Source organism: Camelus bactrianus, chromosome 20 (genome assembly GCF_048773025.1).
Source record: "Camelus bactrianus isolate YW-2024 breed Bactrian camel chromosome 20, ASM4877302v1, whole genome shotgun sequence".
NCBI lineage: Eukaryota > Metazoa > Chordata > Mammalia > Artiodactyla > Camelidae > Camelus > Camelus bactrianus.
Genome location: NC_133558.1, coordinates 27,860,870 through 27,873,059, shown reverse-complemented (window position 1 = coordinate 27,873,059; position 12,190 = coordinate 27,860,870). Strand labels below are relative to the sequence as shown.

General features: G+C 39.3%; 1 protein-coding gene across 2 annotated transcripts in view; it reads left to right on the top strand.

Moving 5' to 3' along the window:
* Window positions 1-2,417: 2,417 nt before the first annotated feature.
* MRPS10 (mitochondrial ribosomal protein S10) overlaps window positions 2,418-12,190 on the top strand; it is a 29,170-nt gene continuing 19,397 nt past the window's right edge. Inside the window, exons 1-3 of one of the 2 annotated variants that reach the window (XM_010973739.3) lie at window positions 2,418-2,513; window positions 11,519-11,583; window positions 11,670-11,742. In XM_010973739.3, coding sequence (XP_010972041.1) covers window positions 2,466-2,513; window positions 11,519-11,583; window positions 11,670-11,742 — 186 coding nt within the window. In that variant the 5' untranslated portion in view covers window positions 2,418-2,465. The remainder of the gene's footprint in view (window positions 2,514-11,518; window positions 11,584-11,669; window positions 11,743-12,190) is intronic. The other variant, XM_010973740.3, reaches the window with a different exon arrangement.

Genomic DNA, 12,190 nt, shown 5'->3' with positions numbered 1-12,190 from the left:
TGCATTTTTTTCTGGGTATAAAGCAAGGTGGACTTGCATCAGCTGTCTAGAATCTGTCAATCTCCTGCTCATTTACACTAGGTCAGAGGTTTGAAAGTTTAGGTCATTGGGAGGAGACCCATAATGGACGGGCCAAGCTTCAGAACCTCCCTTGCCCACACAGCATAGCAAAGGGCCCTGTCCATAGCCCCCCTGTTGGCAAAACCCATGCTTGCTCCCCCCCACAATGACTCTCACCTTGCCCCCAGCTAATTAGACCAGGGCTGACACCTGAGCCCAAGCTATTGAGCCCATAGTCCATTTGGTGACATGTGACATGATTTAGCCCTGAAAAACAAGGGGACCAAATCCAATTTCCACATTTAAGAGTATGAAAGGAGAAGCCTGGTGAGCCAAAGACTGAGCAGTGGCCATGTGCAAGGCAGAATTCTGAAGGAGCAGAAAGTATCTGCAAGCAGAGAAAGCCCATCAATAAAGAGACCGCGTTTGGCCTTAGGAATGGAAAGGGCATCCAGTCCCTAACGCTGTTTTGAGCCCACTTTCCCATTTGCAAGAGCAGTTCAGGCCACACGTGTCTTAAAAAACAAACTCCTTTTCTTGCAGGAGGGTGGGGAGGTGGGGAATCTCGATTCTTCGCATCCAAGAAGACTTAAGTAGAACTAGATATTCCAGAGTCCGCATCAGCCCCCTGCAGGGGTGGAAGAGGCACTGAACTAGGGTATTGGAGATGGTTATTGGTTCAGCTACTGAGGCGGGAAGCCCCATAAAAAGACTGGCAGGACCCCTAGGCAGGGCCGCTGCTCTCCTCTTAGCACCTTCCGGTTCCCTGGTCCAGAGGCTCTATCTCACTTTTTGCCTCTAAAGCGACTAACTTACACCTAGAATTCTATTGGTTCCCTGAGCTCACTTTCCTTCACTCCTGATTGGTTATTACTCTCACTTCTGATTGGTCCACTTCCCTAACTTCTGATTGGTCCATTTGTAGTACTTTATTTGCATGGAGCTCACTCCTGATTTGTCTATTTCTACAAAGCTTGTTCCTGGTTGGTCAACTTCTGTTGTACTTTATTTGCATATGATGTTGCAAAGTGTAAAACTGGCAGCCTATAAAAGGCCTGTGTAAACTTACAGATGGGGGTCCAGAGTTTGAAGTGTTAACTTATGTGGGCCCGTTGGCATAATAAACTTGAGTTCTCCAACTCTCTGAGTGCTGGAACACATTTTTCCGCAACACTATATCTAACTCGCCTTTTGACTTTGAGTAAGTCATTTTATCTCTGAGCCTCAGTTTCCTCACATATTAAATTAGGATAAAATGTACGTCTTCTTGGGAGGATCAAATTAGGTAATATAGGTAAAAGTTGTTTGCAAGCTGTAATGTCACCATCATTGGCGGCTGCAGAACCCTCATCCAGCTAAGGCTACTTAAGGAGGCAAAAGCCGTTGTGGAAGAGAAGCTGATGCTTCAGAAGCGGCAACTGAGCCGTTGTGGAAGAGAAGCTGATGCTTCAGAAGCGGCAACTAAGAGAGACAAGCCATCTTTGAATGCACAGATGGAAGCTGGAGCTTGGTTCTGAAAAGGACACTGGGCAGCCTGCCAAGGCTATTGCTATTACTGATACCATCATTAATGTACAAACTCAGGTTTTTCCTCTAGGAAAACACGAGCTAACAGACCCCCAAGCTATGGACCACCTGGCCAGGGAATCTTGACTCCTGAAACTGTAAGAAATGTCACGGGATAGCGGGGAGGGTATGTAGCTCAAGTGGTAGGGTACATGCTTAGCACGCATTAAGTCCTGGGTTCAATCCCCAGTACATCCTCCAAATGTAAATAAATAAACGTAATTACCTCCCCGTCATAAAAAAAGAGAAATGTCACGAGACAATGATTAATAATAGCCTCTTATTCTACCCCTTAAAAACAAAACAACAAAAACCCCTAACTCAAAAACCAAGTTGGAGTGGATCTGAGGCTTATCTCCCACTCTCTTGCTTGGCGCTTTGCAATAAACCCTCACTTTCCTGCAGACTCCTGTCTGTCTTTCTGCGAACCTTGGGCACACAAGCCGTTTGCACCGTTAAAATAGGAAAATCAACCATTTATCCACTACTCAGAGATAAGCGTTGTCAATATATTTTTTTCCAAGCATGTGTTTGTTATGTATGCCTCCAACAAAATAGGAACCGCATAGGACAAGCATAACGTGGAGAAGAAAACGCTGATGGAACTCGGTAACTATCTAGGTGCAGGTTGAAGCTATAAGGACACCGGGTGTGGGCGAGGTTACGACAGGAAGGAAGCGGCCTGTGTTCACAGTCCCACCCTCAGAAAGCGTGGAATCACGTCTCTATGGTTGTTCCTCCGCCCAACATAAGGATACACTCTCTCCCTCTGAGGAACTCTATGGTTGGAGGGCGCCTCCGTGACCCCGGAAGCGATCCTGGGAAGTTAGACCGGCAAGATGGCGGCGCGAGCATCTTTGTGTGCCCTGGGCTGGCGTCTCTGGAAGGTATCGTGCGCTCTGGGGGGACCAGGCGGGCTGGCAGGGACAGTTGCGACTACGTCTGGCTGCCACCTGTCGTCCTGCGTATCTGGAACCTTTCCTGATATTTATTTCGCACCTGGGCCCGTTGTTTTCAGGAAGGTAGCAAGAAAAGGACCGGTTTAACCTCGGATTCTCTCATGGGATAAAACATAAATTAGTGAGTCAGGGCAAAGACAGGAACAAGAGTCGTAGAATGTCAGAGCTGGAAAGGATATTGAGCAACAAATGTTCCAAACCCCGCTTTTCACGTTTGCGAAATAAACAGGCGCAGAGAAGTCAGGAAGCTTCACCTGGCGAAAATTAGGTAGCACGGGATCTTAAACACTTCCCACAGAACCAGATTGAGATGCCTTTCTGATATCTAGGTGTTTTGAGATTTTGGGTCTCTGAAGTCGAAGTGGGTTAGATATCCTTTGCGGGGTTCTTCGGTGGGGAAAGCAAAAACTTAAGCAACTGTTCTCAAGTTATTTAGCCTCAGCATCGTTTTACGCTCTAAAAATGGTTGAGGACTCCAAAGAGCTTTGTTTTTGTGGGGTTTATCTATCGGTAATTACTTTATTAGAAAATACAACTGAGAATCTTAAAAATAATTATTCGTTTAAAAATAACACTAATCAATTAATTACATGTTAACATAATTAACATTTTCATGGTAAACAACTAGATTTTCCAAAACAAATTTAGTGAGAAGAGTGGAATGTTTTATGCTTTTTGTGTATTTTTTTAATCTTTGGCTTAATAGAAGACAGCTTGGTCCTATAGCTGCTTCTGCAATCTGTCGCTATAGCACAGCCTCTGGAAGACTTCACTGTACATTGGTGAGAGAATAGAGTCGGAAAATTGCAAATAACATCTTATTACTATGAAAATAAGTTTCTCCCCCGGGGCCCTTCTGAGAAAGAGTCTCAGGAGCCCCTCAGAGGTCTTCAGACTACACCTTGAGAACCACTGTTTTTTTTTTTTAATTGATTTATGAAAATAATAATTGGTTTTTTAATTGTTAAACTTTATTGAAGTACAGTTGATTTACAATGTTGTGCTAGTTTCAAGTGTACAGCAAGTGATTCAGTTATATATATACATATCTATATTTTTTCAGATTCTTTTTCACTATAGGTTATTGCAAGATATCGAATGTACTTCCCTATGCTATACAATAGGTCGTTTTTGTTTATCTGTTTTATGTATAGTAGTGTGTGTATGTTAATCTGAAACTCGATTTATCCCTCCCCCCTCTTTTCCCCTTTGGTAACCACAGTTTGTTTTATATGTCTGTGAGTCTATTTTGGTTTGTAAATAAGTCCATTTGTATACATATTTTTAGATTCAGCATGTAAGTGATATCATATCTGTCTTTTCTTTGTCTGAATTGCTTAATTTAGTATGATAATCTCTAGGTCTATCCATGTTGCTGCAAATGGCATTATTTCATTCTTTTTCATGGCTGAGTAATATTCTATTGTATATATCTTTGTCCATTCATCTGTTGGTGGACATTTAGGTTGCTTCCATGTCTTGCCTATCGTAAATAGTGCTGCTGTGCACACTGGGGTGCATGTATCTTTTCGAATTAGAGTTTCCTCTGGATATAGGCCTAGGAGTGGGATTGCTGGATCTTATGGTAGTTCTGTTTTTGGTTTTTTAAGAAACCTCCATACTGTTCTCCAAAGGGGCTGTGCCAATTTCTATTCCCACCAACAATGTAGGATGGTTCCCTTTTCTCCACACCCTCTTCAGTATTTATTATTTGTAGACTTTTTAACAATGGCCGTTCTGACTAGTGTCAGATAACCTCATTGCAATTTTGATTTGCATATCTCTAATAATTAGCAATATTGAACATCTTTTCATGTGCCTGTTGGTCATCTGTATGTCTTTGGAGAAATGACCTCCTCTGCCCATGTTTTTATTGGGTTGTGTTGTAGTGGTGGTGGTGGTGGTGGTGGTGGTATTAAGCTGTATGAGCTGTTTGTGTATTTTGGAAATTAATCCCTTGTTGGTCACATCATTTGCAAATATTTTCCCACTTTCTGTAAGATGTCTTTTCATTTTGTTTATGGTTTCCTATGCTGTGCAAAAGCTATTAAGATTAGTTAGATCCCGTTTGTTTATTTTTGCATTTATTTCCATTACTCTAGGAGATGGATCAAAAAAAAAAAAAACTGCTGCAATTTATGTCAGTCTTCTCTGTTTTCCTCTAGGAGTTTTCAAGTATCTGATCTTATATTTAGATCTTTCATCCATTCTGAGTTTACTTTTGTATATGGTGTTAGAGAATGTTATCATTTCATTCTTTTATGTGTAGCTGTCCAGTTTTCCCAGAATGACTTACTGAAGAGACTATCTTTTCTCCATTGTATATTCTGGCCTCCTTTGTTGAAGATTAATTGACCATAAGTGTGTGGGTTTATTTCTGGGCTTTCTATCCTGTTCCACTGATCTGTTTGTCTGTTTTTGTGCCCGTAACATACTGTTTTGATTACTGTAGTTTGAAATCAGAGTCTGAAATCAGGGAGCCTGCTTCCACCAGCTCTGTTCTTTCTTGAGATTGTTTTGGTTATTAGGCATCTTCTGTGTTTCCATACAAACTGTAAAATTTTTTGTTCCAGTTCTGTGAAAAATGCCATTGGTAATTTGATAGGGATTGCATTGAATCTGTAGGTTGCCTTGGTTATTGTGGCCATTTTAACAATATTGGTTCTTCCAATCCATCTGCTTGTGTCATCTTCTGTTTCTTTCATCAGTGTCTTAATAGTTTTTGGAGTACAGACCTTTTGCCTCCTTAGGTAGGTTTATTCCTAGGTATTTTATTCTTTTTTAATGTGGTGGTAAGTGGGATTGTTTCCTTGATTTTTTTCCTAATATTTCATTGTTAGTGTATAGAAATGCAACAGATTTCTGTATATTACTTTTGTATCCTACAACTTTACCAAATCCATTGATGAGCTCTAGTAGTTTTCTGGTGGCATATTTAAGATTTTCTATGTATAGGATCATGTTATCTGCACAGTGACAGTTTTACTTCTTTCTTTCCAATTTGGATTTCTTTTATTTCTTCTCTGATTGCTGTGGCTAGGACTTCTAAAAGTGACGAGAGTGGGCATCCTTGTCTTGTTTCTGATCTTAGAGGAAATGCTTTCAGCTTTTCACCATTATGATGTTAGCTGTGGGTTTGTCATATATAGCCTTTATTATTTGAGGTATATTCCCTCTGTGCCTCCTTTTGGAAGTTTTTATCATAAATGGATCTTGAATTTTATCAAAAGCTTTTTCTGCATCTATTCAGATGGTGATATGGTTTTTATTCTTCAGTTTGTTAATGTGGTGTATCCCATTGATTGATTTGTGGATATTGAAAAATCCTTGCATCCCTGGGCTAAATTTCACTTGATCATGGTGTGTGATTGATCCTTTTAATGTATTGTTGGAGTTGGTTTGCCAGTATTTTGTGGAGGATTTTTGCATCTGTGTTCATCAGTGATATTGGCCTGTAATTTCCTTATTTTGTAGTATCTTTGTCTGATTTTGATATCAAGGTGATGGTGGTCTCATAGAATGAGTTTGGAAATGTTCGTTCCTGTGCAGTTTTTTGGAATAATTTCAGAAGGATAGGCATTAACTCTTCTCTAAATATTTAGTAGAATTCAGCTGTGAGGCCATCTGGTCTTAGACTTTTGGTTTGGGGGAATTTTTATATTACTGATTCAATTTCAGTACTAGTATTTGGTCTGTCCATATGTTCTGTTTCTTCCTGGTTCAGTCTTGTATCTTGAGATTGTATCTTTTGAAGAATTTGTCCATCTCTTCTGGGTTGTCCATTTTATAGTTGCTCATAGTACCCTCTTATGATCGTTTGTATTTCTGTGGTATTAGTTGTAACTTCTCCTTTTTCATTTCTGATTTTGTTTTATTTTTTAAAACATTTTTTATTGAGTTCTAGTCATTTTACAATGTTGTGTCAAATTCCAGCGTAGAGCACAATTTTTCAGTTATATATGAACATACATATATTCATTGTCACATTTTTTTCTCTGTGAGCTGCCACAAGATCTTGTATATATATCCCTGTGCTATACAGTATAATCTTGTTTATCTTTTCTACATATGCCTTTCAGTATCTACAAATTTTGAAATCCCAGTCTATCCCTTCCCACCCGCCTCCTTGGCAACCACAAGTTCGTGTTCTATGTCTAAGAGTCTGTTTCTCATTTCTGATTTTATTGACTCGGGCCCTGTCCCCTTTTTTCTTGATGAGTCTGGCTAAAGGTTTATCAATTTTGTTAATCTTTTCAAAGAACTAGCTTTTAGTTTCATTGATCTTTTCTCTTGTCTTTTTATCTCTATTTCTGCTCTGAGCTTTGATTTCTTTCCTTCTACTGACTGAGTTTTGTTCTTCATTCTCTGTTGCTTTAGGTGTAAAGGTTAGGTTGTTTATTTGAGATTTTTATTCTTTCCTGAGATAGGCTTGTATCACTATAAACTTCCCTCTTAGAACTGCTTTTGTTGCATCCCAGAGGTTTTGGATCATCGTGTTTTTGTTTCCACTTGTCTCTAGGTATTGTTTGATTTCTTCAGTGACCTATTGGTTGTTTAGTAGCACATTGTTTAGCTTCCATGTGTTTGTGTCTTTTGCAGTTTATTTTTTCTTTTAATTGATTTCTGATTTATAGTGTTGTGGTTGGAAAAGATAACTTGATATGATTTCACTTTTCTTAAATTTACCAAGACTTGCTTTGTGGCTGAGCATGTGATGTGTCCTGCAGAATGTTCCATGTGCACTTGAAAAGAATATATTCACTGCTTTGGGATGGAATGCTCTATAAGTATCAATTAAGTTCCCCTGGTCTAATGTGTCATTTAAGGCCTGTGTTTCCTTATTGATTTTCTGTCTTGATGATCTATCCATTGATGTAAATGGGGTGTTACAGCCTCCCACTATTATTGTATTACTGTCAATTCTCCCTCTATGTCTGTTAACAGTTGCCTTGTATACTGAGGTGTTCCTATGTTGGGTGCATGTATATTTACAATTGCTACATGTTCTTCTTGGATTGATCCCTTTATCATTATGTAGTGTCTTTCTTTGTCTCCTGTAACAGTCTTTATTTTAAAGTCTGTTTTGTCTGATGTAAGTATTGCTACTCCGGCTTTCTTTTGATTTCCTTTGCATGAAAATATCTTTTTCCATCTCCTCACTTTCAGTTTGTATGTGTCTCTAGATCTGAAGTGAGTCTCTTGTAGGTAGCAAATATAAGGATCTTGTTTTTGTGTCTCTTCAGCCAGTCTGTCTTTTGGTTGGAGCATTTAGTCCATTTACATTTAAGGTAATTACTGATATGTATGTTCTTATTGCCATTTTGTTAATTGTTTTGAACTTATTTTTGTAGGTCTTATATTTCCTTTTCTTTTGTTTTCTTGGGATTTGGTGACTATCTTTAGTGTTATGTTTGGATTCCTTTTTCTTTTTTGTGCATGTATCTCTTTTAGATTTTTGGCTTGTGATTACTATGCGGTTTTGGTTTAGCAGTCTTTATATATATGATTGCTTTGAGTTGCTGATTTCTTACCTTCAAATGTATTTTAAATACCCTGCATATGTTCTCTCCTCTCCACACAATTACTGTTTTGATAGCATATTTTACATTTAATTGTTTTGTGTTCAACTGCTTATTGTGGATACAGATGTTTTTACTACTTTTGGCTTTTAACCTTCCTCCTAGTTTGGGTGTGGATGATTTCTTGCCTTTACTGTACGTTTGCCTTTACCGGTGAGCTTTTCCATATTGTAACTTTCTTGTTTCTAGTTGTGGCCTTTACTTTTCTGCCTAGAGAAGTTCCTTTAGCATTTGTTGTAAAGCTGGCTTGGTGGTGCTGAATTCTTTTACCTTTTGCTTATCTGTAAAGCTTTTAATTTCTCCATCAAATCTGAACTAGAGCCTTGCTGGGTAGAGTATTCTTGGTTGTAGGTTTTCCTCTTTCATTGCTTTAAATATATTGTGCCACTCCTGGCCTGTAGAGTTTCTGCTGAAAAATCAGCTAATAGTCTTATGGAAGTTCCCTTGTATGTTACCAGTTGCTTTTCCCTTGTTGCTTTTAATATTCTCTCTTTAACTTTTGTCATTTTAATTACAATATGTCTAGGTGTTTTCCTCTTAGGGTTAATCTGTTTCCTGGACTTGGGTGACTGTCTCTTTAAATGTTTCCTCAGGCCCTTTCTCTTTCTCCTCTTCTGGGACCCCTATAATGCAAATATTAGTATGTTTGATGTTGTCCCAGCGGTATCAATGTCCTCATTCCTTCTCTCTCTCTCTCTTTTTTTTTTCCTTTTCCTGTTCTGTGATAGTGATTTCCACTACTCTGTCTTCCGGTTCAGTGATACATTCTCCTGCCTCAGTTAGTCTACTGTTGGTTCCTTCTAGTGTATTTTTCATTTCAATGTTTGTATTCTTCAACTCTGGTTGTTCTTTGTATTTCCTAACTCTTTGTTAAAAAATTGTAACTTCTCACTCTGTGCATCCGTTCTCTTCTCAAGTTCTTTGATCATCTTTGTGATTTTTATTCTGAACTCTTTCTTGGGTAGATTGCCAATCTCCACATTACTTAGTTCTTTCCTGGGATTTTATTCCTCTGCTGCCTCATTTTGTCTAAATTTCTATTTGTATTTTTATGTATATAATAGGCTAGTTAACATTTATTGACCTTGGAGAAGTGGCCCTCTGTAGGAGACATCCTGTGTATCCCATCAGTGCACTCCTCTCTCACACAAGGGCCAGGGGACAGCTGGTCCCAGGATAGAATCTGGCCTGTTTATGGACTTGTCCACAGGCTGCGGGATTGCCATTTTCTTGCTTCTGGTGTCTGCCCCCTGGTGGGTAAGGCTGGCCTAGACGCTTGAGCAGGTTTCCTGATGAGAGGAGCCTGTGTCTGCCCACTGGTGGGTGGAGCTGGATCTTGGCCTTCTGGTGGGCAGGCCTGTGTCTAGGCACATGCCTAGAGGCCACTGTGGGCTCAGGAAGTCTTTAGGAAGCCAGTCTGCTGGTGGGTGAGGGTGTGTCCCTACCCACTTAGTTGTTTGGCCTGAGGCATCCCAGCACCAGATCCTACAGGCTTTTGGGTGAGGCCAGGTCTTGGTGCTAATGAGCCAAGCAAGATATCAGCCTCCTGGAAGGAGAGTTTATGCAGATGAGTACTTCACCAACTTTTCTGGCCCAGGCGTCTATGAAAGTACTGCTTTTGCCCTTGGTCCTGGTGAGCATGAGATTTTTGTGTGTGCCCTTTTAGAGTGAAGTCTCTGTTTCCCCCAGTCCCATGGAGCTCCTTCAGTTAAGCCCCACTGGCCTTCAAAGACAAATACTCTGGGGGCTCCTTTTCCCAGTGCCGGACCTCTGGGCTGGGGAGCCTGGTGTGGGGCTCAGAACTCTCACTCCTGTGGGAGGGCCTCTGCAATATAATCATTCTCCAGTTTTTGGGTCATCCCCTGGGGAACGTGGAATTTGATTATATTGAGTCTGTCCCTCCTACCTGTCTTGTGACTTCTTTGTCTTTAGTTATGAAAGATCTTCTCTGCTAAGCTCCAGTCTTTTTTAATAATGGTGGTTTTGCAGTTTGTGATTTTGGTGTGTTCATGAGAGGAGGTGAGCTCCATCTCCTACTCCACCATCTTGGTGACCATTGAGAACCACTGTTCTTAAGAAAAGTCAAGTGGTGTTGGAGGTTGAAATTTTGAACTATTTTAAGATGCACTTACCCAGACCTCAGCTTCACTTCTGAGAGAGAGAGGGATAGAACAAAACTTAAGTACTTATTAAGGTTCATTTGTGGATGTAACAGCACTTCAGGCTCCAACTTTTAAAAGCAGGGGTTATACTGGGAGAAGATGAGTGGGAGGTGTCATATTCCTTAGACCTGTGGTCCTTCTGCACAACTGGATTGAGGGGTCACTGGTATAAATGTGGAAAGGGAGTTTTCTCTGTGATTATGTGTGGAGAATGGCACATACCTTTTACTACCCTATATTCTTGATTTCCTTTTTTTGTTTTTCCACCTTGATCCAAAGGAGACTATGAAAGTTTTCATTTGCCTTCATCTTGGGTAAAGCTGGGAAGACAATAAGCTAAGAATAGGCTGTTTGATTTTTAACATACTTAGATGACCCTCAGTTGTTTTGATTTAGTTTTATTTGTACTAAACTGTTACTCTTATCTTCATAGTATCTTTTAGGATCCTGTTGTGCTTCCACTTTCTCAGGTTACACTTTTAAATATTGGGAAAGCTTAAGAGAAAAACAGGTGATAAATTATGTGTTACAGTACCATAGGTTTCCTGCAACTTGAAGTTTTGTTCCACCAGGGGGAGCTGACGATAAAGGATTTGGAAACACTGGATTGTTGCAGTATGGGGCACAGAAGTAGTGTAAGATGGGTGTAAATTCCAATGTGTATTTCAGTTTCTTTATAAGCTAGTTATCCCAGCCAAGAAATATACATGCTTGAAAGATGTATGAAAGTGTCAAAAGGCAAGTACTTTAGAGTGCTTATTCCAATTCAATAAATTATAAAGATACCTTTTTAATGCTCAAAAATACTTAGGTAAACTAAGTATTATATTGAAGTACATTTATCAATAAAAAAATCAGAAAATGAAATCACATTTTTCCCCTTGATGTCCACATAATTAATACATAGCTATTTTAATGTGACAATTGCTTTTTTAAAAAAAGTTCTTACTCCTGAGCGTTAAAAAATATAGTTTCTAATATTTTAGAGTCCTTTTTGATTATCAACTCTACCATTGTCCTCTTTTTTTAAATGAAATCTAATTTGGCATTTTAGTTACCCCAATATCTTCATCTGAAATAGTGAAATAGCCTGTTATTTGAAGTTTCCTGCATCTTTTGGTTTTTAATGGAAACTATGACTGATTTTGGTATTGACTTTAGTTCTAACATCTATCCCCCCCCCCTTTTTAAGGGTTCGAGGAATTTTTCTGTAAGCAGTTGTAGGAACAGTACAGCCCAAAATGGTGGCTTTCTCCTGTAAGTATATAATTGGATATGCTCATTGAATAAGAAAATGGGCTCTTGTGCTGTTTACTTAGGTTTCTCTTTGTTTCCACACATAGCAGCACCAATATGAAGTGGGTACAGTTTTCAAACTTACACGTTGATGTTCCCAAGGATTTGACCAAACCTACGGTATGTACTCTTTTTATTTCTTGGCATACAAAGCTACAGTAGCAATATATTTTCCTTATTACTTCATTTGGGGCTATTTCCCAAACACTTTATGAATTTAAAAAATTTGTCCTGGAATACTGGCAAGTGCACAATGTGCCTGATGAAAATATTTTCTAATGTCCCTGAGAGCTTGCGGTCTCTTTCAGGCTATCAGGGTGAGTGCTAATCACATAAGTTATTTACCACCAAGTAACTGGGTATGAGCAGTTGTATGCTTTTAGCTCAGTATAGTGTGAAGAGTTGTCATAGTGATGCTGAATACTTGGTGTTATGTTATAAAAACTTATTTTTCTTGTCATTTTCCAGTCTTTATTTTTATTTGAAGATATTGAGTCTGGGCCTAGACAGTGCTTTATTGTTTACAGTGAGAAAGGGCATTACCGCAAGTAGAGAAAATCCAGGAGCA